Source organism: Solanum dulcamara, chromosome 8 (genome assembly GCF_947179165.1).
Source record: "Solanum dulcamara chromosome 8, daSolDulc1.2, whole genome shotgun sequence".
NCBI lineage: Eukaryota > Viridiplantae > Streptophyta > Magnoliopsida > Solanales > Solanaceae > Solanum > Solanum dulcamara.
The window spans coordinates 55,542,759-55,569,974 of NC_077244.1; the positions used below are offsets into that span (position 1 = coordinate 55,542,759).

General features: G+C 37.0%; 1 protein-coding gene and 1 non-coding gene across 2 annotated transcripts; both read right to left on the reverse strand.

Moving 5' to 3' along the window:
• On the reverse strand, nt 1-27,216 carry LOC129899972 (uncharacterized). Its single transcript, XM_055974966.1, is given in 19 exon segments — nt 1-73; nt 75-280; nt 4,661-4,773; nt 4,776-5,645; nt 5,648-5,884; nt 5,887-6,681; nt 6,684-7,035; nt 7,843-10,632; nt 10,795-11,520; nt 11,707-12,208; nt 16,758-16,996; nt 17,088-17,339; nt 17,413-17,461; nt 17,463-17,892; nt 19,911-20,117; nt 23,848-23,969; nt 26,307-26,370; nt 26,373-26,500; nt 27,188-27,216. Coding segments are annotated over 19 exon segments (8,184 nt in total).
• Nucleotides 22,613-22,831, reverse strand: LOC129901786 (small nucleolar RNA U3). The gene has a single exon (XR_008769958.1). It is a non-coding gene; the product is annotated as a small nucleolar RNA U3 (small nucleolar RNA).

Genomic DNA, 27,216 nt, shown 5'->3' on the forward strand with positions numbered 1-27,216 from the left:
TTAAGATGTCCACAAATCATGCATTACTTGCAGTTGACTGAATTCTGTATACTTCAGAGACATCTTGTAAAGCGGCATCAGCAGACTTACCTGAGGTGCTGTGCTGAGAGTTGGCTGAAGATTTATTCCTAGTTGGACAGAGTGATACAGACAACATCTTCTTCAATAGCATCTGCAACTGGCTCCAATATTTATCACAAATCTTAGGATTGTCTTTACTTAGTGTGTCTCCAGGTACATGGCCAGCTTCAAGCATATAAGACAGAGCAGACTCCAAAAACTGTCATACAAGTAACTGATCAATGTCATCCACAGTTTAAAGGATGAAATTTGCCAAACTACCATAGGAGAAACAATGAAACTCAAAACAGTATCCTACTTTTCAACGCTCAGACAACTATGAAAATATCAAGTCCTTGATTCCTTTGTTGAGGTCAGTACCAGAAAAGACACAAGCTTTGTGTTCTCGTTCTGTTAAGAGACTTTCATATAGCATAGGGACATTTTGCATACAGACTTGCATATTTTGGATCCTCGTTGCAAGTTATATTCTAGTTAAGGTCATAATTCCAATCTTACCAACCAATTATTCATTGCCACTAGAACTAGGGAATACTTTTGACAGCAAATGGATTGTCTTGTCCTATGAAGAAAAAGAAATAAGGCATGGAGAATTAAGAACAATTGGAATGTATTTCAGGAGGCTTTGATGGAGCTCCTGGAAAATTCTGTGTATTTCCATGCTGCTGCGGTTCATCATACATTTAGTATATGGCATCACTCATTTACAAACTCAGATCACCACAGAAAAGATTCCTGTTCCTAGAACACACAATTAAATGCTCTAAAACACAGGGACGTGATATATTATTTTGAATATTTTGGCCCCATACTTTAACCATCCAAAAATAGACCAAGAAACATAACCTTAGATTGGTAAACACTAAACAGCTCTACAAGAACCTAATCAATGGTGATCTGATACTTTCTTCCCTTAGACTAAGTGGTAAGTTATGTGATGACAACTGCTCATAGGTTAATCAACAGCAGCTTATAGTCATGCACAAACTTAAGCTAAAGCAGCAGTTGCGTTTTTGATTACCGTTTTATTTAATGCAAGAAAATATTCAAGATATTATAGAAAAAAATTGGAGTTACACATTGCTCACAACAGAAAAGGTTGTACATACACATCATTCAGGAAGTTTATGGAAAGAGCAATTACATCAAGAATATAGCGAGGACCTTGGTTTCAGTATTCCACCACTACCACTAGGTTTCTTACTGTTAGAATCCAACATCTGAATGTACAGATAGTGATGGCTTAGGAGATATGGTAAACAGTCATTTTTCTATGTACTTTCACACAGGAAGGACCTTTGAAAGCCGCCCACGGGATGCGCTGTACGGTAGTAGTTTATGTTAGCTGCTTATCCGGTGCCTTCTTTACGACTTTCGACCAAGGGCGCTGGGTAGATCGTAGATTGCCGGGTATGAATGCGATTCTAAGTCGGAGAATGCCCATGAATAGGGTCTTATTACAGAATCTAGACAGATCATTGCTAAGAGGAGAGCTGGGAATTTCTTGCTAATCAGGTGCTATCATCGTATTATAATGATTATTCCGACGTCAGAGCAGACAAGACTATCAATCCCAGAGTGAATTAACCTTGTCTGCACTACCACCTTAGTTTACCCGTATCCCGAAGGAATCAGGTTCCCCCCGAGGATTCGCTGGACGACTCGGATGGTAATGGTAGAGGAAGCCCTTGCCCCGCCCCCATACTAAGGATGCAGGTGAATAAGGGGGTGAAATCCAGACCTACGTGAGAAAAGATGTAGACCCGGGTCAAAGCCCCCAAAAAAGAAATAGCAAAAACCAAGGATATATACATGAGAACTACAAGCGAAAGACCGTAGTTTTTCTTCAAATGTAAAGTAAAGCGACGAAACACAAAATGAAGCTGAAAAGGAATATTCCATATAGAATCAAGAATTCTTCTGTGATTACAACTTCCTGACTCAAAAAAAATGCTACGAAAACAACAAGAATTGGAAAAAGGCGCAGAGCCAAAGTAAGCAATTTCATAATATGTGTAATGTGCCAAATAAGCATTACAACCAGCGCGGTTGCTCCTATTTCTTCTTCCAAGCCAAGCCCTACTTAGAAAGCACTAACTAAGTTACTTACGGAATCTCAAATCGAACACTGCATTCATCCAATGCATTCTTTTCGATCTTGTACCCGGTACACTTCACACTAACCCAATCTCGATCTCCTCACTCATGGCACATTCAGCAGGAGGGAAATGTGTGGAGCCTAACTTTAACAAAATCATAGAATTTTGTAAATGTTAAAAACAAATATTGACTACTATATAAGCATAAAGCACATGAGTCAGGACAATTAAACAAGTTGCGACATTATGTTTAAATTACACTAAATAGCCCAGTAATATGACTTAGTTGCGGTTATACGCATGCATTTCGAAATCATAAGCTTACATATTATACAAAATATTAGTTTGTTTCGTACATCCATTATATAAGCTATTAAGTATTAGTTTTTAAAACAGGGGATGTGAACTAAGTATATAGGAGTCATTTGGTGTGAGGTATAAGATATAATAATCTCAGCGATAAAATTTAGGACTATTTTATTCTGTATTTTGTTGGAGGTATTAGTGATTATCCCATCATTTATACCTTAATGATGGGATAAGTTATCTCATATACATGGTGGAATAACTTATCCCGGAATAACTTGTTCCCAACCAAACGACCCATTAAAGTGAAATAACTTAAAGACAAACTAAAGCTAAAAATAGAAAGTTCCTATATATTAATTTACGAAACTTAAAGAAAGAATAAACATTTTTGGCTCCCAAGATAAAATGAAATTCACATTTTATTAAGAAAGAGAATAATCATTTCTTGAAATATGTGTACCTTTCAGAAATCTTTAATAGGGAATAAGTAAAAAACTTATATATAAAAAAAAAAGGTCTTTTGAAATTTATGGCGTAAAACAAGTCATAGATATTTTTAAGTAGAAAATCATCTCATTAAGTGTAAAATTTTAAATTATTTCTAAAAAATAAAAAAAAAGTGGCATTCCTTTGGGACATACTATAAAGGAAAGTACGCCGTACAAATTATCATAGATAGAGTAATTACGTAATAATATATGTGTACGCGCGCAACATGTATTTGATAACAACAGAGAACCAACTGATGAAGAAACAAGTGAGACATTAAATAAAAATGTGAACAAAAGAAAATATTACACCTTTCCCGACCTTTTGACGAGGATCAAGGGAACAAAGAAAATATTAAGCAACACATTATCCCAAAAGAAAAAAGAGAACAGTAAGCAACACTATGTGACAGGTATTATCATCAGTTAGCTCCCACCTCATGACATGTAGCTAATTAATTTCTTTCAAAACCTAGACAACACTTATGAGCAAGAAAAGCTGAGAGCAGGTCCATATAAGTTAATCTCTGCTCCTGCATTGGAACTAAAAAATCAAACAATAAAAAAAAGGTGTGTAACATCTCTCGTCGCAGAAGAATTAAGTTGACCCCTTTATATAGAAAGCAAAGTAAATGTAGCAGTGTGAAATAATTCATCTTTTTTTTCCAATTTCATTTCATAAGTAGCAGAAACCTTTTATGTAGCACGCACTCAATGTACTTGAAAATTTTTGGCATAACATACTCACGAAAGCTTAAATAATGATTCCAACTAACACATGCTCTAATGAAAACTTATATTGGAACATCATCCAACTATTTATCCCATATTGAAAAATATATATGAAATTACAACTTTAGATCAGACTCATTAGGTTTAACTTTTAATAATGGAACAAAACTTATGAAAACAGGAAAGATATCTTCGTGATTAATAAAATATAAACTTTCGGCCTAACTCAACCCCAAACGCTAGCTTACGAGAAGATTGTCAAAGATCATGTGAGGAAACAACTCATTCCTTCAATTAATGTAGGCACTGCCACACACCTAGGACTAGACATTTGGAGCGTGGAAAATTATATCTTGGGGTCAACATTAATATGATAAAGAAATGAAGATTAAATTTAACTCAAATCAAAAAGCTAGTTCATGAGGTAAAGATTTTGCAAGAACATATAAAGAAACAATAACCCCCATTCCCTCGACCAATGTGGGGCACTTCAACATTTTACTTCTACACATTGCATTCTCTGTTACTAAAACTACAGAGACCAGATAAATACAGCAAATGTGCTCTCAGACCCTGTAAAGAAAAAATCACTGCATTCTACACGTTAGTCACATATATAGTACAAAGCATCATTAGCCCCATAGTCTTTTGAGGATATTAAAGCAAATAGTATTCATTTAAAATACATAAGACATATAGACAAATCACTGCGATAGTTGAAAATCAAGCTTAAGCTAAAAAGGTAACTACATCAACCAACACAAGAAACAAAGAGAGACGAACATTGGAAAATTCTACAAGGCACAGATAAATCAGTTGAAGAAAAACGCACATATACAGTCAAAGAAAATCAAGCTTGTGATCAAAAAAGTAACAGATCAACCACACTGGAAACAAAAAGAGATGGAGCTTTGAAAAGATTCTGAAAAGTAGAGAGATGTATAATCATACCACGTTAGAGTGAAGAAGATTTGACAGATTCAATAACAGCCCAGATCGCTCCACCAAAATAACCAAGTGCATGAACGAATGTGTCTTTGGTCCATAGAAATCCAAGGATTTCGCCAGTTCCTCTCAGCCAAAGAAGCATATTGCTTTACTCTACGAAGAAAGCTATTTCCTCCCTTGGAAGAACCAATTTTCTTTTGATCTTGCTCCAAAAATTTCAAGCAGCAATCCCTTTGGTAGCAAGCCAACTGAAAGTATGCATATGTAGATTCCTGTTTCCGTAACTCACCCAGTGACTCATAGACAGATAAAGCCTTTCTAATGGCATCATTAGCTGAAATCTCATGCTTTCTACGGTCTATCTTCGGTCTACTAACACAGTAGTTGAAAGAATCCTCAAGGACACAGTTCTCATAAACCTCAGCAAATGTATCTTCTCTGGCCAGTAGCATCCCAAGCCTTAAATATGTATGAGCAAACTGAGTATATACTTCATATCTCAAGTAGCTCGAATCCAAATCTGATTCTTCAGTAACATGGTTTACAACTGTTTTTGCTGATCCATAGAACCTCAGAGATTCCCTGTATTCCATCTTGGCACTCTGGAGAACTTGCATGTATGCATCATGGAGGATTGCATGTTCCTTGAGATTTTCAATCTTTGCTACCATCTCTTCTGCTAAAGCTCTCCTGCCATGACCTAAATTACAGTTTATCAATACAATGTTAGTGTGGTCAGCTACTTCTTTAAATGCATTTATTGCATCAGCAAAAGCAACTTCAGCTTCATCCAGCTCTTTCCCTTCCAGCCTCTTACGGCCTAATTCATTATACACCCATCCTTTCTTTTTAATTAAAGATTGTAAGTCTTCTGAATTAGTAAGATGTCCAATCATTGCATTTCTAGCTTCATCATAACAGTTCAAGGCATTCGAGAGATTGTCAGCATCTCCAGCTACAGTACCTCTAAGATATTTAAATATACCCCACTTTTCCTTTCAGTTTCTTCCTTGAAAGTTTCAGAACATTTATACACTGAAGTTCCGTCCAGTTTTACAGCCACGTCATCTCTATCAGAGCTGGTAGCTCCTGAATTTTTTGCCTCTGAAATATCTTTCAATTTATTAGAGATTTCCATCCTGGCAATGTTTTTTTTATGCATCAAGAGCTTACTCTCTGATGTGCTGCTTTCGCCGTTCTGATGAATATCCACAAAAGTTCCAGAATATGGGCATTTGCTTTGGTATGTGACTTTTTTTTCTGCTTTCTGCCAGAACTTCTTGAACGCGAATCTCTACTACTACTGCTAGCACTGCTTCCACTGCTGGCCCTATCACTCTGGCAGCTGCAGTTTAATAAGGAACATGAGCTGCAGTTTTGGCTAGACTGTCCAAGCTTCTTCTTGAGCCTTCCAACCTCCCTCAAAACTTCAGATGACATCTTTAACTCTTTAGTTGAAGGCTTTTGCTCTGATTGTACTGGCATCTTATCACCATCTGTAGAATGGAATTGAACATATACGTCCCCAACTAGTGTCCAAACCTTGGCCCAAAAGAGGTAGCTGTCAGATGATTGATCATACATGAAACAATCATCAGATAGTGAAGACCCAGCTTTTTCACTTTTATCATCACTTTCAACCTTAGGTAATGAACAAACGACCATGGAAGAAACAAATTTTGAGTCTTGCCGATGTTGAGGCATTGATCCATAAACCAAACACGCCAACTCTACAACCTTCAAGGCTTGATTCAATTGCCCATCTTCTTTATACGCTTGTCCAAGCGCCAAATATGATTCTCCAAGTAATAGAGCTAGTTTCCACAACTTATCATCCAATTTTGAAGTCGGAAGCCATTCTCGAATATCATAAACTTCAATACAGTCGGTATCCCCACATGCACAGACAGAAAAACTTGGTGCTGAAGGCAGCTCATCCTTATTTTTACCACTATTCGGCAGATCCATTCTGTTGCTTTGCAGTTGACGTTTCCATCTAAGAGACTTCATAGCTTGATCCATTCTGCAAAGCTATTCTCTCTGCTATTTGACGCATCTTCGAAACTGGATGTATTTCTCCCCCTTGGAGCTGTCATTGCTCTTGGGGAAGAGAGACCCTCATCAGATGTTACCCTCACAGAATCATCAGATCCAATAGCCGGCAATGTTTCAATATTGTTATCTGGTTCAACTTTAGGAACCAGGAAATCATGGGCATCTGATACAGAAACTGAAATCAAAGATTCTACTGGTTCTTCTTCAGCATCAGCACCTGTAACTTCAGACTCCCTAGGAAGTGCTTCAAATGACAAATCTAACACATCATCATACGTTAAAAGGAGCCTCGCAAACTGTTCATGAGCACATGCACGTACAACCTGTTTGCCACAATTTCAGGTTATCAGTTGTCTATTCTATAATATATATATATATATATAGAGAGAGAGAGAACTTGTGCTTTGGACAAAATGCCTTTTACCCTGCTGTAGCAAGAAATAGAGTTGTAAACAAACTATGTTTCTCAAAACCTAGAAATCCACCCCCATTATTGTAAGAAATTAAAGAGAGGCTAAGACAAATTTTCTGTATATTTATTGATACTATGTACATTGGTATATATAGAGTTATACAATAGAGACAAGAAGACATGGGTTACAAAATTTGTACAAAAATTATACTCTATTTGCCCATAACTGTATGGGCATAAATATATTAAATTGTACTATTTAAATTTGTTTGTGGTATATTATATATATATATATATATATATAATTGTATGTGGAGAGGGATGCTCCACGTGTATATGCTCAGGAATTTGTGCTGAAGAGTTTTGAAACTCTTCAGCTTCTTCTTCTGCTGTCCTCATTTCCTTTTCTTCTTCTCTTTCTCTTCTTTTGCTTTGTTCTTCAGCTTCCATCGCCTTCTTTCTTCTTCTTCTCTTCTTCTGTTTTGGCTTTGGTGCAGTATTCCTTTTCTCCAACATCCCCCCTCAAGTTGGAGGGGAGTGTGAGCACCTGCAACTTGCGCAGGATCGTCTGATGAGAAACCCCAGAAAGGGGCTTAGTGAAGAGGTCGGCAAGTTGGTCTTTGGAAGGAACAAATGAGAGTGAAATCAAACCAGATTGAAACTATTGGCGCACAAAGTGACAATCTAGTTCAACATGTTTGGTGCGCTCATGGAAGACCGGATTTCGAGCTATGTGGATGGCTGCTTGACTGTCTGAGCGTAGCGGAATCGAAAGAGAAATCGGAGCAGAAAGATCTTCAAGAAGACGAACTAACCAAGTAAGTTCAGCAGTAACACGACGCATGGACCTGTATTCTGCTTCTGCGGAGGACAAGGAGATCGAGATTTGTTTCTTTGATTTCCAAGAGATTGGAGCCCCTCCGAGGGTAATAAAAAAACCACTGACTGATTTGCGTGAATCTTTACAGGATGCCCAGTCCGCATCGCAAAAAGCCAGCAAGGAAAAGGATGGATCAGAGGAAAGTAGGATGCCTTGAGCTGGATCTGTGCTCAGGTAGCGCAAAACGCGTAAGGCAGCCGAGAAATGAGACAAACAGGGTCGTTGCATGTATTGACTCAGAGCAAGAACAGCAAAGCATAGATCTGGGCGAGTGTTGGTCAAATAATTCAACTTGCCAACCAAGTGACGATAAAGAGTGGGATTATCCAAACGGGGACTGTCGTCTTCTCGAAGCTTAAAGGAGGGATCCAGCGGAGAATTGACTGAAGGCAGATGAGAGACATCGAATTCATGAAGAAGGTCCATGGTAAACTGTCGTTGATTTACAATAAAACCTTGATCTTCTCTCAAAATTTCCATGCCAAGAAAATGATGAATTTGTCCTAGGTTTTTGACTCTGAATTCTGTGTTGAGAAAGCATTTGATATTGTCGAGTTCATACAAATCATTCCCAGTGAGGAGAATATCGTCGACATATACTGCTAAAATAGAAGTAAGTGTCCCATTTTGTTTGAAAAAGAGGGAGTAATCGTTTAAAGAGGAGGAATAGCCTTTGAAGGCTAAGACTCCTGCAAGTCGAGCATACCACTGCCGGGAAGCCTGCTTTAAACCATATAGTGATTTCTTCAGAAGACAGACATGGTTAGGAGTAGGAGGTGTGAGTCCTGCTGGAAACTTCATAAAAACCTCTTCTTGGAGGTCACCATGCAAGAATGCATTGTTGACATCCAATTGTGAAACAGACCACTTCTTTTTAGCTGCAATGGTAAGTAGGCACCGAATAGTGGTCATCTTCACAACAGGTGAAAAAGTCTCTCCATAATCTATACCTTCTCTTTGTATATCCCCCCTCACTACTAGTCTGGCCTTTAGTCGTTCAATTCTTCCATTTGAGAGATGCTTTATCTTGTATACCCATTTGCAAGGTAAAGCTCTCTTTCCTTTAGGAAGCAGGACAACATCCCAGGTGTGATTGGTTGCCAAGGCCTGAAGTTCGGAGTTCATGGCCTCTCTCCATGCTGAATGTTGGGAAGCCTGGTTATAGCAACTAGGCTCAGTGATAGTAGAGAGGGAGTGGATTAGTTTCTGATTGTGGAGGGATAGGGAGGAGAAAACATATCCTTTTAGCTTGTGAGGGTGAGCAAGACAAGTTGTCCATGGATCAGTGAATAGTACACCATTGCAAATGTAATCGTTTAGGTAGCCAGGTTCATGAGACATCCTGCTAGATCTTCTTGGTAGATCTGTGATAGGAGCAGGAGCAGGAGTATCTTGTGATGTAGGTGGAGATGTTTGTTGAGGTAGTGTGGATTCGGATTGGGGGCTGTAGGTAGAGGTATTAGGTGGAGGTACTGATAGTGTAGCTGGGTAAAAAGGATCATGAACATGTGGGGCTGATTGATTGTGGAAAGTAGGATCATGATCTGAGGAAGAAGGGTAGTTCAAAAAAGTAGGTATGTGGGAGCTATTAGATGAGTTGAAAGGAAAATGTGATTCATGAAATCTGACATCTCTGGATACAAACACTTTCCTTGTATCAAGAGATAACAGTTTATACCCCTTCTGTTGTAAAGGGTATCCTAGCAGAACACAAGCAGTAGCCCTTTCATCAAACTTGTTTCTCCCTTGTCCCAGGGTAGAGGCATAACACAAATATCTAAAGTTCCTCAAATGGGCATAGGTAGGTTCTTGTCTAAGTAGTACTACATAAGGTGTTTGTCCTTTTAGAACACTAGATGGTAGTCTATTAATGATATGAGTAGCAGTTAGAACAGATTCTCCCCAGTAAATCATTGGCAATTTTGACTGAAACATCAACCCCCTTGCAATTTCTAAGAGGTGTCTATGTTTTCTCTCAACAGTTCCATTTTGTTGAGGTGTAGCAACACAGGACAACTGATGTAAGATTCCTTGAGAAGCAAGAAATGCTGATTCCTGTGTTCCTTTCCCCAATTCTAAAGCATTGTCAGATCTGATCATTTTAACCTTGACATTGAATTGTCTCTCTACCATGGATAGGAAGCTTTTTAGTACAGGAAATGCATTACTTTTAGTTCTTAGTAAGAATGTCCATGTCCCTCTACTGTAGTCATCTACTATGGTGAGAAAGAACCTGAAACCATTGTAAGTACTACACTTGTAGGGTCCCCAAATGTCTATATGAATGAGATCAAAAATATGTGTGGATTTTATGTTGCTAGTAGGAAAGGGTTGTCTAGTTTGCCTAGCTCTAGGACATATGTCACAAACAAAATCAGAAGTGGATTCACATGGAAGAAAACTTAAATGTTTCATTGCTGAAAATGGAAGATGTCCCAACCTTACATGCCAAAGTTTCACACTAGGAGTAGCATTAACATGTACTGAATTAAAAACTGAAAATGATTGTGGGATGGGATCTGGGGATACATCATTGGAACTATTTCTAGACTTGTCAGTGTTGGAATCCAATAAATAGAGTCCTTCTCTAACTTCACCAAAAACTTGAGGACTCCTCACTGAAAGGTCCTGCAAGAAACATCCAGTAGCAGTGAATAGGACATCATACTAAAACTGAACACAGAGCTTATGAATTGAAAGTAAATTATACTTAAAGTCTGGCACAAGCAGTACATCAGTTATGACCTGCCCTGGCAAAATAGAGATGCTGCCTATATGGGTCACACTTACCTTGAAAGAGTTAGGTAAATTAATGTTCAAAGGCATAGGCAGGGGTTTTAGAAATAAGAAGGAATTGGGATCAAAACATATGTGTTCTGAGGCTCCTGAATCAATTATCCAAGTATTTTGCTTAAGATTAGTGGGCACAGAATTTGAGTATTTAAAGATGGTACCAGCTACTGCATTTGCATTGATTCCTGTTTGTGTCAATTTGCTTTGCTTGTACATTTGCATCATCTCTGCAATCTGCTGCTTGCTGAACTGTTCCTCAAAATTTCTATCACTGATTTCAGGATTTGTCCTCCTAATGTCTTCATCTGCTTGCTGAGTCAAAGTTGCATTTGCTTTAATCTGAGGCTGATAGTTTCTTGAGTTGGTGAACTCAAAATCTGCAGGAAACCCATGCAGTCTGTAGCAATTATCATGTACATGCCCTGTTTTCCCACAATAAGTACATGACAGGTTTGGATCATATTTCTTCTTACCCTTAAACCTGTTCTGTGATTTATCATGTCTCTGGTTCTGACCTGGATTGGTATACCTCTGGTATGTGTTTGTTCCTCTTATTGCTTGGTGTTTGAATCTCTGTGTATTCCTTCCCTGTCCACTGGCCATGAATGCTGCAAACTCAGCAATTAGTTTGTTGTCCTGTTGTTTTGCTTGACTTGCTGCCAGAAATGATCCAGAATCAGTGATGTAGTTTGTGTTTGCATATACTTCCCTTTGATTCTCATCCTGCAAAAGCAATGACTATGCAACATCCATTCCAGGTAAGGGATTCATCATGAGTATATTTCCCCTTGCCTGGGCATATACATCATTTAGTCCCATTAGGAATTGAATTAACCTTTGATCTTCTAGTGATTTTGTTAATTTTGCTTTTCCATCACAAGTGCATTTACATGAGCAACAAACAATTACATTTATCCCATCCAATTCATTCCATAGTCTCTTAAGTTTGGTGAAGTAACCTGCAATGTCACTATTCCCTTGTATTAAGCTTGTTAATTCCTTTTGCAGGTGGTAGATTTTGGCACCACTTGACTTGCCAAACCTCTGCTCCAGACTGTCCCAAAGTTCCTTAGCAGTTTTGGAACTCATCACACTATCTGCAATATCCTTAGAGAGTGCATTTGATATCCAACATATGATCATGTCGTTAACACAACTCCATTGTTCAAAATCTGCAGATTCCAGTTCTGGAGCCCTGCAGGTTCCATTGATGAAGCCAAGCTTCTTCTTAGCTGATAAAGATAAGAGGATGGATCTCCTCCAACCTGGATATCCTCTTCTGTCGAAAACATTGTTGACCAGAGTCATACCAGGTGAGTCTGAGTTGTTTAAGTGGTAAGGATGATTATTTTCATACGTGGTTCTTTTCTCTCCACTTCCTGACTTAACTTGAGTTGCTTCAGGCATTTTGCTTCAATAGGGATTTGAAGATGATGATGATGATGCAGATTTTGAAAGTGATGATGTTGATACAAACACAGATCAGTGATGGTGATGATACAAACAAAAGATCAGTGATGGTGATGATACAAACACAGAATTGAATTGAGCTTAGGAATGCTCTGATACCATGTAAGAAATTAAAGAGAGGCTAAGACAATTTTTTTGTATATTTATTGATACTATGTACATTGGTATATATAGAGTTATACAATAGAGACAAGAAGACATGGGCTACAAAATTTGTACAAATATTATACTCTATTTGCCCATAACTGTATGGGCATAAATATATTAAATTGTACTATTTAAATTTGTTTGTGATATATTATATATATATATATATATATATATATATATATATATATATATATATATATATAATTGTATGTGGAGAGGGATGCTCCACATGTATATGCTCAGGAGTTTGTGCTGAAGAGTTTTGAAACTCTTCAGCTTCTTCTTCTGCTGTCCTCATTTCCTTTTCTTCTTCTCTTTCTCTTCTTTTGCTTTGTTCTTCAGCTTCCATCGCCTTCTTTCTTCTTCTTCTCTTCTTCTGTTTTGGCTTTGGTGCAGTATTCCTTTTCTCCAACAATTATTGCTTACTGCAGCAAGGGAACTACGACGTGCAATTCAAAGCTAATTTTTGGAATTTGTAAGACCAAAGTAGTAAAGTACTATGGTGGATCAAGGAAGCAACTTCGCCCCACCTACCTCTCAACACTGATTTTTTATAAAAGCAGAAGAAAAACAAAGTAGCCAAATGCACCAATTGCATGGTATGCATGGAAAATTTATAACGTGACAATATATGCTTTATAGGCAAACAACAACAACATGATATATATCGATGCTTTATAGGCAGTATCACCTAAATTTATATGGGAAAAATATTATAAATAAAAAGGGTAACATTTTATATCACAAATAAAATGTTAATAATTTTGATGCATAATTTATTACAATATATTATCTTCAATTTCCCACTCTTTTGACAATGCCTTCAACCGTCATTCTATTTTAGGTTGCTTCCTCAATTTTGTTTCTTCAATTTCAATATCTTACATTGAGTGAATCTAGCCTTCTCAACAAATAAAAGAACAGGAAAGTTAAGTTCCTATCTGAATATATGCTACATATAAAGTAACAATTTTACACCTATATTAGGGGCATTAATGGGATGAAATGGACAGAACTATGAACTTCTCAATAAGCATTCACCTTCAACAAAATACAGAAAATTCAACAAGAAAGTGAGTAGATATGCAGACAGACAGCAACAGGATTATCAACTTTATTTAAAGAGTAAGTTTTTTTCCTTCCATGAACAGTTCGCATGAGCAGAAAGAGCTTCCGTATTGATTTCTTCATCTGATTATGTTTCCTTAACTACAAATTCCATCATGTTCGTATTTTTTAATTCAACTCTGATGACAATGTCTATATGAATTAAGTTCTATTTCAACATAAAGACCCAATGCCCATATTTCGCTATTTGCATTACACCTTTATTAACATTCAAAGTTTGGTCTAACAAGCATATTTCAATTTTAAAAAGGTGGTTTTACAAGACATAGAAGCAAGCAAATACTAATATCGATTCTCTTGAAATACACAAAATTTTCATCGACAATCAAAAATTGGTCAAAAAAGACTGCCAATTTTGAGAATATTTTATTCAATGTGGGACAAAAACTTGTTGTTTGGAATTCTTTCATGTGATTTACTGCTTTTCTGTGTTGGTATGGTAATATTTCACTCTTTATTAGAACTCCAAGTTTAGAATGATGATAAAGATGAGTTAGTGAGGAAACCTTGGGATGCCGAAATTAGCTCAAAGGAAAACAGACCCTGTGAGAAGGGCTTTATTGATAGAGGAGGCCAATTATTCTTAGGAGGATTGTGAAATAGGAGTAACAAATTTAAAGTTGGACTTCAAACTCCTAATATCTGTTCTATCAAAATTTAAAATATTAACAGATGTGATTACAAGCTAAGTTTGTCTAACATAGGATGTAATTTACTTCAGGTACTAATTACAAATTCCAATAAAGATATTCACAAAAGAAAAATCTGTGCTGAATTTAATTACCTAAATATTTGGACTTCTTAACTAGCTCAAATAAGGAAGAATATAATAAACAAAATTTTAGTTGATTTCTAAGTTATAAATATTATAATTAAATGACTATTTTAAGGAAAATATTTAAATAACTAGTCCTTAGCAAATGATATGTTAACAAAAAAAATAAAGATCTTTTCCACCAAAATGCTCTCAGGCTCTTTTCCAAGACAGCTAACTGAGGCCTCTTCTTTCTCCTTCGAAGCTCTACTCAAATCTTAAGCTTTATTACTTTCCATTCATGGATAACAGGATTTATTTTTGTCTGGGGGCAAAACATATGATATCACTGGTTTCACGTCTTAGGTATGAATGGGTTGAAAGCGCTAAACATCACGTGAGAAGACTAGCTTTGAGCAAAGGAGCACTGCTATCGATCTGCAAGAGGCATAAGGACGCGTCAGAAAACAGAGGAAAGACTTTCAAGTCCTGGCGCTGTAGGTTTTCTCGACAAATAGTTTTCTATCTCAGAAATTTAATCCATACGGAAGGTTTGTTTCAATCAATTCTGTCAATGGACAGAACAGGGCAATAATTATCCTATCTGAGAACGCATTTAATGAAGGATGGAGGTAGTTGGTGATAACAATTAAAGGCTTCATTAATAGAGATGCTCCCGTACGAAAAGCCATTAACATTCCCGGAAAGACAAACATCCCACTGACACAGGGGAAGTAGAGTTACAAGGAAGCAACACACAAAAACAAATGGACACAAAAGGGGCCATTGGTATGTGATGAGGTGGGCCCTCTAAAAACCTCTTTGCAGTTTAACGACAGGGATATTATGGGCAGAGGCTAAGTTGGAAAATTCTCTGGCGAGGAGGATACCCCAACCAGAAATGATGTAAGAAGATGGGGTCAACAATCTTGGAGCGGAGCGCAAGGGATTCAGGTGTATGATATGAACGGCTTTCAATTCGTATTTGAATATCAATCAAGGGAGGCTGCAGAACACATTTTAACGGGAGACTGGAGAAGACAAGGGGGAGGCAACTAAAGTTGAAGTGGTGGACGCCGACGGCAGGGGCCTTTTCATACCATACCACTTTCAATTGGTTTTGGATTCAGGTAACAGGCTCCCACTCCATTGCTGGTCAAACTCGTTATTAAAGAAGATAGGTGAAAGGCGTGGCAGTTGGCTGGAGACAGAGGAAGAGACAAAATTGAAGAATCACCTGAGATGAGCTCATGTTCAAGTTAAAGGTCAAATAGAGAAGATTCCAGCAACAATCGACATTGCCGACGGGGACTTCATATTCTCTCTACCCATATGGTTCGAAGCTCCGTCGAGGAACCGGAAACCAGAGAAGAGAGGTTGTAGTACAACAAGAGAGAGAAGAGGGGTGGAGTTTCGAGGTGGAGAAGTCAAGTCTACCTCACCGGAAGTTGGAGAAAAAGGGCAGGGTATGAAAGATTTGCAGATCTACTACAGTACCTTTATAGATGCTAAAGGTGGAGTTGATGGGCAAGTGAATAGGGGTACGATTTTGAATGAACTGAAGCCACCAGATGACGGGCTCTCTTTTACAAAGGAAGAGCAAACTGGGCTCTGCTATTGAAAAGGGTCCATGGAAGGTAGGGCTATTTAAATAAGGTCAAATTCAATTCCATTGAAAACCCACAACAGAGTCATTTGTTACTAACAGCTGTTTTTTTATCAAGTAAATGTCTTTACTTGATCGGGAAAAAAAATGTTAGCAACATAAATTTATTACTAACATAAACTTGGGCAGCGACTCTGAGGACCCAAATGATGTCTATTCAGTCAAAGGAGAGAGAGAAAAATGCTTAGCAAGGGAGAAAAACAAAACCGATAGAAACAAGGTGTTGCTGGGAGGATTTGAACAAATTTTGGTCAACGAAACAATTGCACAAGAACCATCCCAGGAATTCTCATTGGCAGAAACAGAGATCCTGAAGAGAATTCGAGGATCAGCTGGCCTATGACAAAGACCCAACCCCTCTACAATTGGTTATGCCAACACCCGATGAAGAAATTGAAGAGAATGTGTCCCTTTGGGTGCATAAGAACATGACTAGGCTGAGCAAAGAGTTTGGGGCTTCTTTCAATGGCTGTGAAAAAGAAGCTTTTGATTTGTTTATGAAAGAGGATTTAAATAGGGGAGAGCAGAAGAAGATAACATTAGCGGAAGAGGCCCATAAAGAAAAACAAATGATCCCAAAAGAGGTCAGGAATTTGGTATTCGATATGAAATTCAAGGAGGGCGAGCCACGAAGTGAATTAAGAAACAGGGGGAGAAACACAAACTCTATTACATGATGAAGATAAAAATTCTATCGTGGAATGTGAGGGGGGCTGAACAAGGAGGATAAAAGGAGCCTAGCAAGAGCATTAGTGCAACAGTGGGGAGCTGACATCCATGTATTTGTGGAGCTATGGGGAAATAGATGGGTAGGGGGAGCATGGCTGAACTCTATAAGAAGCAGTGAGGAGGTTGTTGTTTTGTGAGATAAAAGAACATGGAAAGGAGAGTTTGTGGATAGTGGACTCCAAATGCTCACTTGCAAATAGCACAGAGCAAGAATTATCATCAGTGTCATCCGCAGGTCGGTTTTGAGGTATGACAGATAGATCAAAGAGTTAGATAGCATCTTCTCCTGCACTTTTGTATAGCTACAGAAATCAAGGTAATTCCAATTAAAGATACAATGAACAATGCAACAAGAGACAAAATACATTACATTACAAAAAAGCAGCAAAATACCCAATATGCACCAGGATCTTGCTTGCAGTTTTCCTCAAGGAATCTCAATACTGAAAGCCCATTTTGTTGTACAACGTTTGGATGAATAGCAGGAGTACCATCCTCAGATATGCCCTTTAGGAGAAATATATCATCTGTTTTAAGGAGTTCATAGCCCTGAACAAGACCATCTTGATGATAACCTATAGCCAACTCAGGTACACTAGCCATGACATTATCAAGCCATGCCTCTAGCCATGTTAAAGGTGTGACCTGTCAAAATGCACAGATGGCAGTTACACATGTTGACAAGGATATTAGAGTGAGGAAGTTGGTTAAGGTTTACCTGTCGTGAAACATCCCACAAGTGCAAGCTAACTGCGACATACTTTTCATCTTAGGAATCCGTCATTACTAGGTCTTCTATACTTTTCAGACTCTTGCACTGAGTACCTCGACTTTTCGTTTACTTGTGAGACCTTTCCAGCACCTTGATCCTTATTTTTCCTGTTCTTCTTTTTTCCCCAAAAACAGTCGGCCTGTTTGAGCTCGTTATATGTGCACCGCGGGTTAGATTGTTCTTCCTGGGTAGAACTTCCACTTTGCTCATAGGAAGTGCTACCCTTTATTGGGTGATCAGAAGATTCAGGTGAACTTTCTCTTGATTCACATTGCCACTCCTTCGGTGGTGTATGGGTTGGTGGACAATCACATGCCTCCATGCGAACTGAGTGCATAGCGAAATTTAGAAACAAAGACTGATCTGCACATTTTGGCGGGTTATTATTTCTTCTGATCAATTTCTCCCCCTCTTCAATATCAGGCCTGCATGTGGCATTGCAGTTGAATCTTTTGTAAATTATATTCCCGTAAAACCACAAAAAAAATTCTACTACTAGAGGTAATATTTTTCGAATTATACACCAATATCAAGAAAAACTTTCACCCTCCATACAAAGTTCCTAATTAAATATTAATTTGTTAAGGACCTTACAAAATTCCTATATCTTTTTAAAGTTTTCTTATGAATATGAAAGCATTTTACTTGTAGCCTTTATCCATTGTTTATTTCACATAGCTTCCTCCATCTCTTCCCAATCTCTTTCCATCCATATTCTCGGATATTGCACACTCTGATTCCAATGGAGTGCATTAGTATTGTCTTTAGAGTTGACGCGAACACTTTGTCTTTGTTGAGAGAGCATGTAGTCCATATGTCCCCTTTGGTTTTAGAAGAATAATATAGTTGTATTAGAATGAGCAAATGTGGTTCCCAGACGATGGTATGATTCAAAGTTGGCATTTTTGGAAACTACACATTAGTTGCACAAGAATTAAAAGGTACAGTGAATATTCAACTTGAAATGGAAGGAATATACACCATCTAAAAGATTTCGAATCCAAACATCTAAAAACTAAAAAAAAAAATCCGTCATTTGAAAGCTTAATAAATTAACTATTTATGCAAACTCAAATATTTAACTAATGAATGCTTTCAACACCACATCCTTAATCAAGTATCCTCTTTTAGAAGCAGAATGCTTGGTCCATAGGGTTTCCTTTTCCTCAGCTTAATGAGTTGCTGGGCCGCAAGATTTGTCTGGCAATGTCTGCATATATACACTCTGTCCATGTAATTTAAGACCATGTCTCATAAAGCAAGATACACAGGATTTAGATAGGAGAAAACTAGATATTTCTATTGTCCAATACCAACACTAAATATTGAGATTAAGAAATACTTCTTCCATTCCCTTTTACTAGTCCTCTGTTGACTAGGCATGTCCCTAAAGAAATCATTTATTAAGAGTTTGTTTTACTAAGTTACCCTTGTTAATAGTTGTTCTAGTTGTAACTCCAACAAATTTGGGAAGTGTGGATACTTAATAATAAGGGCAATATTGGAAGAAAATGATAAATCCTTCTTGATTTGCTAAAATGGACAAGTAAAAAAGAAAATCTACCTTTAGTACAAGGGACTAGTAAAAGGGGATGGAGGGAGCCTATTTCTAAGAATTTTCCAAATGGGAAAGTACCAACTTATTGTACTTCTCATGAAACTTCCACATCTCTAAGTTTTATTTTCAAAAGACAGATTCATGCATGTCTAGTTTCACTCCAAATACAAAAAGCAAAGTATCAGAATACATCTGGGATAGAGCCATAAAGAAAGAATTAATTCTCAAAACTTTGACTACAACAACAACAACCCAGTGAAATTCCACAACGTGGGGTCTAGGGAGGGTAAAGTGTACACAGATCTTACTCCTACCTTACGGCTGTTTCCGAGAGACCCTCGGCTCAAAAGAAGCATAAAAAGAGGTCAGATAAGGCTAAGAAGTTCAAAGCGATATGGGAAAGCAAATAACGAATAACGCAAATAAGAAAAGCGACACAGATAAAATAGAGTAATCAAAGTACAGAAAGTAATACAAAGATAATAACAGAAGTCAGAGCACAAGAAATTATAATACGCTAATGCGCTTACTAATACTGAGGAATAACGAGACTATGTACTAGCCTTCTACCCTAATATGAGTCCTCCACACCCTCCTATCTAAGGTCATGTCCTCGGTAAGCTGTACCTGCGTCATGTCCTTTCTAATCACCTCTCTCCAATATTTCTTCGGTCTACCCTTACTTCTTCTAAAACCATCCATGGTCAACCTCTCACACCTCCGCACTGGGGCATCTGTGTCTCTCCTCTTCACATGCCAAACCATCTCAGTCGTATTTCCCGCATCTTGTCTTCCACCGAGGCCACTCCTACCTTGACTAACGGAGTGAAAACTGGATTGAAATTCAGAAAGAGTCTTGCATGTAAGTATTGTAGAGCACATTAACCTGTATTTAAAACTAGTGTCTTGCCAACACGATGTACTGCAATTGGTAATCGAGCCTTGGAGTAAGGAATCTTAAAGCTTTGCTTCAGAATATCTGTTGGGGCAATGATATCGATCTCCTCTCCATACTCCACCAGACTTGATACAGCAAGAGCTTCACCTTTCCTTGCAAGATTTGAGGTGTGTGTGCCACTTTCCCATAATAAATCTGCAGTGTCAAGCAGAAGTTATTACCTCTCTCACATACAACAATGAAGATATGTTAATACTTATATATACACAATCAAATGATAAAACAACAACAGCAACCCAGTGAAATTCCACAACATGGGGTCTGGGGAGGGTAGAATGTACACAGACCTTACTCCTACCAAGGTAGGACGGCTATTTCCTGGAGACCCTCGGCTCAGTACACAATCAAATGATATTAGGGAAAAAAACATAAGTTGGTTCGACATCCATTAGATACTCCTGTAAAACCAGGAAACAAATGACATCCTAAAAAGATGCAAACTACTTGCATAACAAAAAGCTAATGTGGCACTTATATTTGTGCATCAAAAACATTGACTTCAACCTGAGTGTAAACAATTTTTTTTGCTATTGAGCAGCTACGCTTCATTATTTGAGCTACTTCCATCATCTATGCGCAGATATATTTCCATAAGCTCCTGAATGAAGGAGACAGGGATATCGTGTTGGGGGAGTCAGAAAATTCTAAAGAGTCGCAAAGATTTTGGGTATTGTAGGTGCATTAAGGCTACATAGGTTATGGCGGCTATTGACTATGTTGTCTAATGTCATATTTAGGACGGATAAAATGACAGAGGCATTTGGTTGAGATCCAAAGCCTTTGATCCAACCATTCAACTGTGCGACCGTAATCATATAATTAAGTCCTTCCATGACTATCAAGAATAGAAGAGGTGACAAAGGATCACCTTGTCTAAGCCTCCTTTGAGATTGGAAGAAACATTTAGGCCCACCACTAATCAATACTGAGAATTTGACATTAGAAATGCAAAATCTTATCCAATTTATCCATTTGTTACCAAAACCCATGTCTTTAAGGATTTTCAACAAGAACCTCCAATTGGCATGATCATAAGCCTTCTCAATGTCCAACTTGCATAGAATCCCTGGCCTTTTGAGTTTTGACTCTGGAATCAACCAATTCATTAGGGCTTGTTTGGAAAGCCACAATGGAATTGAGATTTGGTGTAATTGCACTCTTTGACATGTTTGGTAGACCAAGTAATTACTTGATAAGAGATGAATTGGGTGTAATTTTGAATATTAAGATCAATTAGGGTTCTTAGTACTTTATCTTGAAATTTGGGGATTTTATTCTCAAATTTCACATATCTTTCAATTTCTGTATTTAATCTTTATAAATTTGCTTCCGCATTATTTTCTTGTTTATTTAGGTAACCCGATTCTTATCAGCTTCTCTCATCTTGTCTGCCACAGATGTTACTCCCACCTTCTCCCGAATAACCTCATTCCTAATTTATCACTCCCGCGGTGTCCACACATCCATCTCAGCATCCTCATTTCTGCAACATGCATCTTCTGAACATGAGAGTTCTTTACTGGCCAGCACTCCACTCCATCTAACAACGCTGGTCTAACCACCATTCTGTAGAACTTACCTTTAAGTTTAGGTGGTACTTTCCTATCACACAGAACTCCAGAGACAAGCCTACAGTTCATCCACGCTGCCCAATGCGGTGCGTGACATCATCATCGATGTTCCCACTATTCTGGATGATGGATCGAAGATATTTAAAGCTTTCTATCTGGGGGATAGGTTAAGTGGCAAGCCTATAAGAGCGATTCTTCTAAAAGGTAAGATTAATTCTTTAACTTGATTTCTTTAATTCTTATTCATAAATTAAATTAGGTCAAGCATTTGTCCATGAAAACTTTTCACTTTTTCCCGAAATTGAAACTCTGGAAAAAAGTTTGGCCATAAAATTCCAAAACTCGAGAATTTTTAAGAATTTGAAAAACAACAAAAAGGTGTTTTCACTTTTTCGCTTCAAATTATTCATAAAAGTCAAAAACAACTCCAATTTGTATTCATGGCCAAACACAACTTGGTTTTCAAATATCATTTTTCACTTTGAAAACAAAAACTACTTTTTCTAAAATTTCACAATGAAACATAGCCAAACGGCCGTTGTCTCTAAATTCTTTGAAATAGGGATCCAGATAACTTTTTTATCTAAGTTCTTAAATTGACCTACATGGCCAAACGCCCGCTATCTGTATAGAGATACTATCTATAACCTACAAAATTTATTAAATAAAAATACCACCTCCTCAAGTGCCAAAAAGGATTAAGCTTAACTTTCCACTTCTTTATCAAGTTTTAACATGTTATTCCTACAGCTTTAAGTACTTCGGTTTCTTCGTGTCATAGTCAATGATCACCTCAATATATTAAGGGCTCTTACAAGCTTCTGCTCCATCAACACAAATACACAAAAACAACCCAAAACTTGCTCTGAATCCCCCATTGTATCCTAATTGTAATATGCATCCTTCCCAAGTATTGCTATTAACACTAAATATAAAAATGAGTTCCCTTATAGAACAGGGACCATGCTTAAATAGCTTTAGCGTTTTGGTCCAAATCAATTCGTATTTAGCTAAACATGGTACAAGCCTCTCTTTTTTCCGAAAAAGTTTGAAAGTCTCTGTCTGTCAACCAGCCAAGAGACCATCCCAGCCATGTAAGAGCAGGGTTGAGAACAATCCTTTATAGCTCCAAGACCCAACCAAGGGGCCATAAGGGCTGTTAATCATGCTCTGGTCACTTTTCCATGGTTCATCCACCAGACATGGTTTCCTATCTCCTTAAACTCAAGGATACAGTGCTACAAGCCTATGGAATAGATCATGTTCAGGTAAGGTTGTGACAAGGTACTAGCCATTTTAGTGTATTTAAAGCAATGATTCTAAATAGTCGTGGTTAATCAAGCAAGGCAAAAGCAAAGGGTTTCTAAGGTACCTTCTGTATCACAGTAGGTTAAAATGCACTTTCTTTAAAGTTTTAGAAAGTGGGCAAGAGCTAATTGATTTGATCCAGCCATTGAAAATGGGTTAACAAAGCAATCAATCACCACCTTCTTCTTTTTTATGACTCATTCATCAGAATCAATCACCACCTTCTTTACGGCTCTGTACCACTTAATAAGAAGTTCCTTTCCTTTCACAAGAGAAAACCCTCTACTCAGAATGGTGAGTCGATCCTCCTGTTATCCCGTCCATATTACTTCTTTCTGGTCCTTATTTTCAAAATTATTTTTCTTGCTTCTCAAGCAACGCAACAATATGTTCAAGCTAAGGAGTTCAGGCTGCAACATAAGAAAGGAAAGACTGGAGTAATGTAATTTAGCACGTACATTAACGGTTGAACATAATCTGGAGATCAAATAGTTCCTGATTGATTCCGTATTCCAGAGTGATGTACATATTTTACTGAATTGTCCTCAGCACTCATGATTTTCTTTTCATATACATATTCTTAATCTCAGTATATGGCGTTCTAAACCCCAAAGCTTCACCGAGCAAAGAGTTCAAAAAGATAACATTTGAGTGACTGTCCTCAGCATTCATGATTTTCTTTTCAAATACATATTCTTAATCTCAGTATATGACGTTCTAAACCCCAAAACTTCACTGAGCAAACAGTTCAAAAAGGTAACATTTGACTGACTGATTCTAAGACTTGCAAGTTGTTGCAGAACTAGAACTCTAATCTTCTGTTCATGAAGTCCACAAAAGTTATGTGAACCCAGGTTAAGTAATCTGATCAGTCCTTCAAATGTAATTTATTAACGGTACAAAGCATATTGACAGATAATAAAGCAGTAAAACACAAGCTAAAAAATGTAACATCTAAATGAGATAACAGAACTAATAGTCACTACCTGCACGCGTCCTTGATTGGGTAGCCACTAATGGGAGTACCTTATCTGGAATACTCGAAAGCAGTGGCAAAGTGTTGAGATCAGTCTCGATAGGAATCATCTGATACCTTGGAGCTCTAACCCTAAAATTATTATCAAAAAAAACTGAATAAAACAATTCAAGATAATCCAAAAACACTCCCTCTCACATAGAGAAAACTTGGACTCAAAATTCAAACAACACCTAATTCATCACATGCACAAAACAAAGTGTCAACTTCTACAAAGATGTGAAGTTTAAGATATCATTCACAACATTATCAATACGTCTAAAGTTCAATATGAGAAAATTGCTTCAACAATGTGAGTCTCTCTAACAGAAGATGGTACATAATAAATCCAATAAAACATAGACACTGGTGCAACAGTAGAGTTCCTCTTTTATAACTTGTCGATCATGGGTTCAAGATGTGATACCCACCTCGTTGCAGCAAGCCCATTTGCATAAATAAAAGAGAGGGCTGCGTAGGCTATACACTCATACTAATCAGAGAACACTTCTAGTACACTTAAGACTTTTTAAAGAAATATAACAATTTGATAACGCATTTTTAATGAGTTCTAACGCAAAAGGTCCCTTAAGTTAGAGGGTTACTCTATTCTCCTCCTATGTATACAATGCTAAAACATATAATCCTTCAAATTTTTGTCCAGTTTTAACAGCCACATAGTCTTCGAAGATTTTTTAATGCGGACATATTTGGTAATTTGCAATGAAAATTTGGAAATAAAAGTGAAAGGTGGGTTTCTTGGAGTCAAAGCTATATTTATCAAGAGTAATGGTGGAACAGCTCTTTATAATAGAACAATTTATTCGATTTTTTTCCAGGTCTTATTTGACCGTGCAAGTGAATAAAGTATTCTTTGTTCTATAATCTGATCAGCATTTTACAAGGCAAAGGAGCAAGGTGTGACGTTTTACCTATCGAAGGACAAGATATGTTAGCTCTAAGACACTGGACGTACTCGATGAATTCTAATAAGTATCAAAAGAAAAGATGCATAAATCTAGAATAACTGTCGGAGCAAATAATATTCTATGTCACTGAATCCTAATTACACAAAAAAAATAAAATTAAATAAGTTATCGTCAATATTTAAAAGCATTTTAAAAAAAAATCAGGCACATACATAGCAGACAAATTAAGGCATAAATCATGCAAGGAGTATTATTCGAATTTGGTACAAGATGACTAAGACGTACATCTCGCAAATATTCCACCTATTTTAGGTGCTAGCCAAATGAGAGGTTATTTTGCCTCGTGATGGGTCACCGGACAGTCACAAGTTTTCCTTTTAAAACATTGATTACGGTATCTGTTTCTTGTCTTTTTTATATATATGCAAAGTGGTCTTTGTTAAGCATTATATAAGTTTTTAATGAAATTCTTTGGAGTTTGAATATGTTGGACCAAGTTTCTCCATCATGTTAATTCAAATAACTACATATATATAGTACTGTTATATAAGAGGAAAAAAATATGGACCAACCCTCAATTTTAAAAGACCACGTGTATCTAAATCCATGTATTTTCAAGTAAAAGTCCGTCAAGATTCTGTAAGACCATACCACAAGTGCCTCCATTTTGTAAACACATAAGACTGATATTAGTAGTTACCAGTTTCAAATATATATATACATAAGACAATATTAGTTCAGAGATAATAAGAAGGAAAAAAGTAGATGAATCCCAAACTTAGTAAACTATTTAAGTTAAGAACTCTAATTTTAAAAGAGTAAGAAGTGTTATCTCCCACCAATTTTTCACCATTCCTTTCTTAGAAAACTCTTCACAAATTTTAACAATTCAAACTCACTAAACTATCTAGTACTTTCTCTATCATACTTAGTTTCTCAACTAATTGCATGGGTATCTCCCACCAACACAGGACTGAGTAACCCTGTCCAATAAGGCTTAGAGTCACCTAGTGTTTTTGCACTTCCGGGGGAAGTGAGGGGGGTATTCAAGAAGGGGAGTCACGGGTTCTTTCTTTCCTTGTAGAAAAGGTCTTGATTTGGTATGGCATTAAAGAAAACTTGTTATCGTTATGCGGCTATATAGAATAGGCAGATGGGGCTTCATGCAGCTTTTTATATGAATAGTTTCAATAAAAACTCAATCAATAATAGCTAGTGATTGCCCGGATCGGTATGTGATCACCAAAAGTGAAGTAACCCTTCAGATGTTTTCTCCTCTCTATTAGGATTTGAACCTAAGACCTCATAGTTCTCAGCTACTTCACTGATCACTAGACCAACTAATTTTTCAACTATTACTTGATTCTCGCTTAAACTATCCCTAATATAAGTGAATAATTGGTGTCAAATCATATACAATAGTATAAATTGGAAAGGGAGATCACACAACTTAACTGACAAATAAATACAATTTGCAACAAAAACATAAGGAAATGCGTACCTTTCAGCTGAGGGAAGAAGTTCGGAAGCATTGAAATCATGGAATGCTTTATCGGTTGGGACAGAAAACCGACTGTTTTAGGGCGTGCAATTTCTAGTCTTCCTACACACTGTAACTCTCGGGAGTTTGAAGGTTGTTTCTCTATAGATAAAATTCCTAATCGGTTTCGGGTGTTGTGCTGTGAATTTAGGCTCCTGAAGAAATAGAATTAGTTGCAATTGTGAATAAAACTGGAGGTTATTTGTGGTGCCTAATTAAATCTTTCTCACTCTAACCTCTTCAGACATAAATAACACTTCCACTATTTTTATATACTGAATTTTCAACTCAATATTTGCAAATGTAAATTAAACTGATAATTAATATCCAAAGGCCTACTGAATTTCAGTAAAACATAAATATATGTTTAAAATTTAATTTTTTTGATTTTTCACTTGGTGTCCATATTTGAGTTTCGATTAAATTCTAATCATGATTAAGAATGAAGTAATTCCACCACTGCACCACAACTCATATTGACATATATTTGAATTTATATCCAAGTGATATATACTTATCTTCACACACAAATTTTCAATTTTGCAAATTCGTTTTGCCAAGTGAGGTTTTAAATTTAAATACAACTAGACTTATATATAAATATTTATAATAATTTAATTAAAGATACCTTTTTAAATTTCACAGAAACATAAAATAACGAAAGTTGATAGAAATCTAAAAGATAATCGTATACAAAAGAACGCATTGAGTTTTGGCAATTTTTTTTGTGTGTATCTCATCGGATTTTTTAGGTGGATCACATATGTGCATAAACACAAATAAGTAATTGATTTGTTAAGTTATTCTTGAAGTAAGTCTATACCTTGACCATCTAATAGTACCTATACAAGAAATTATCAAGCTTCCGCAT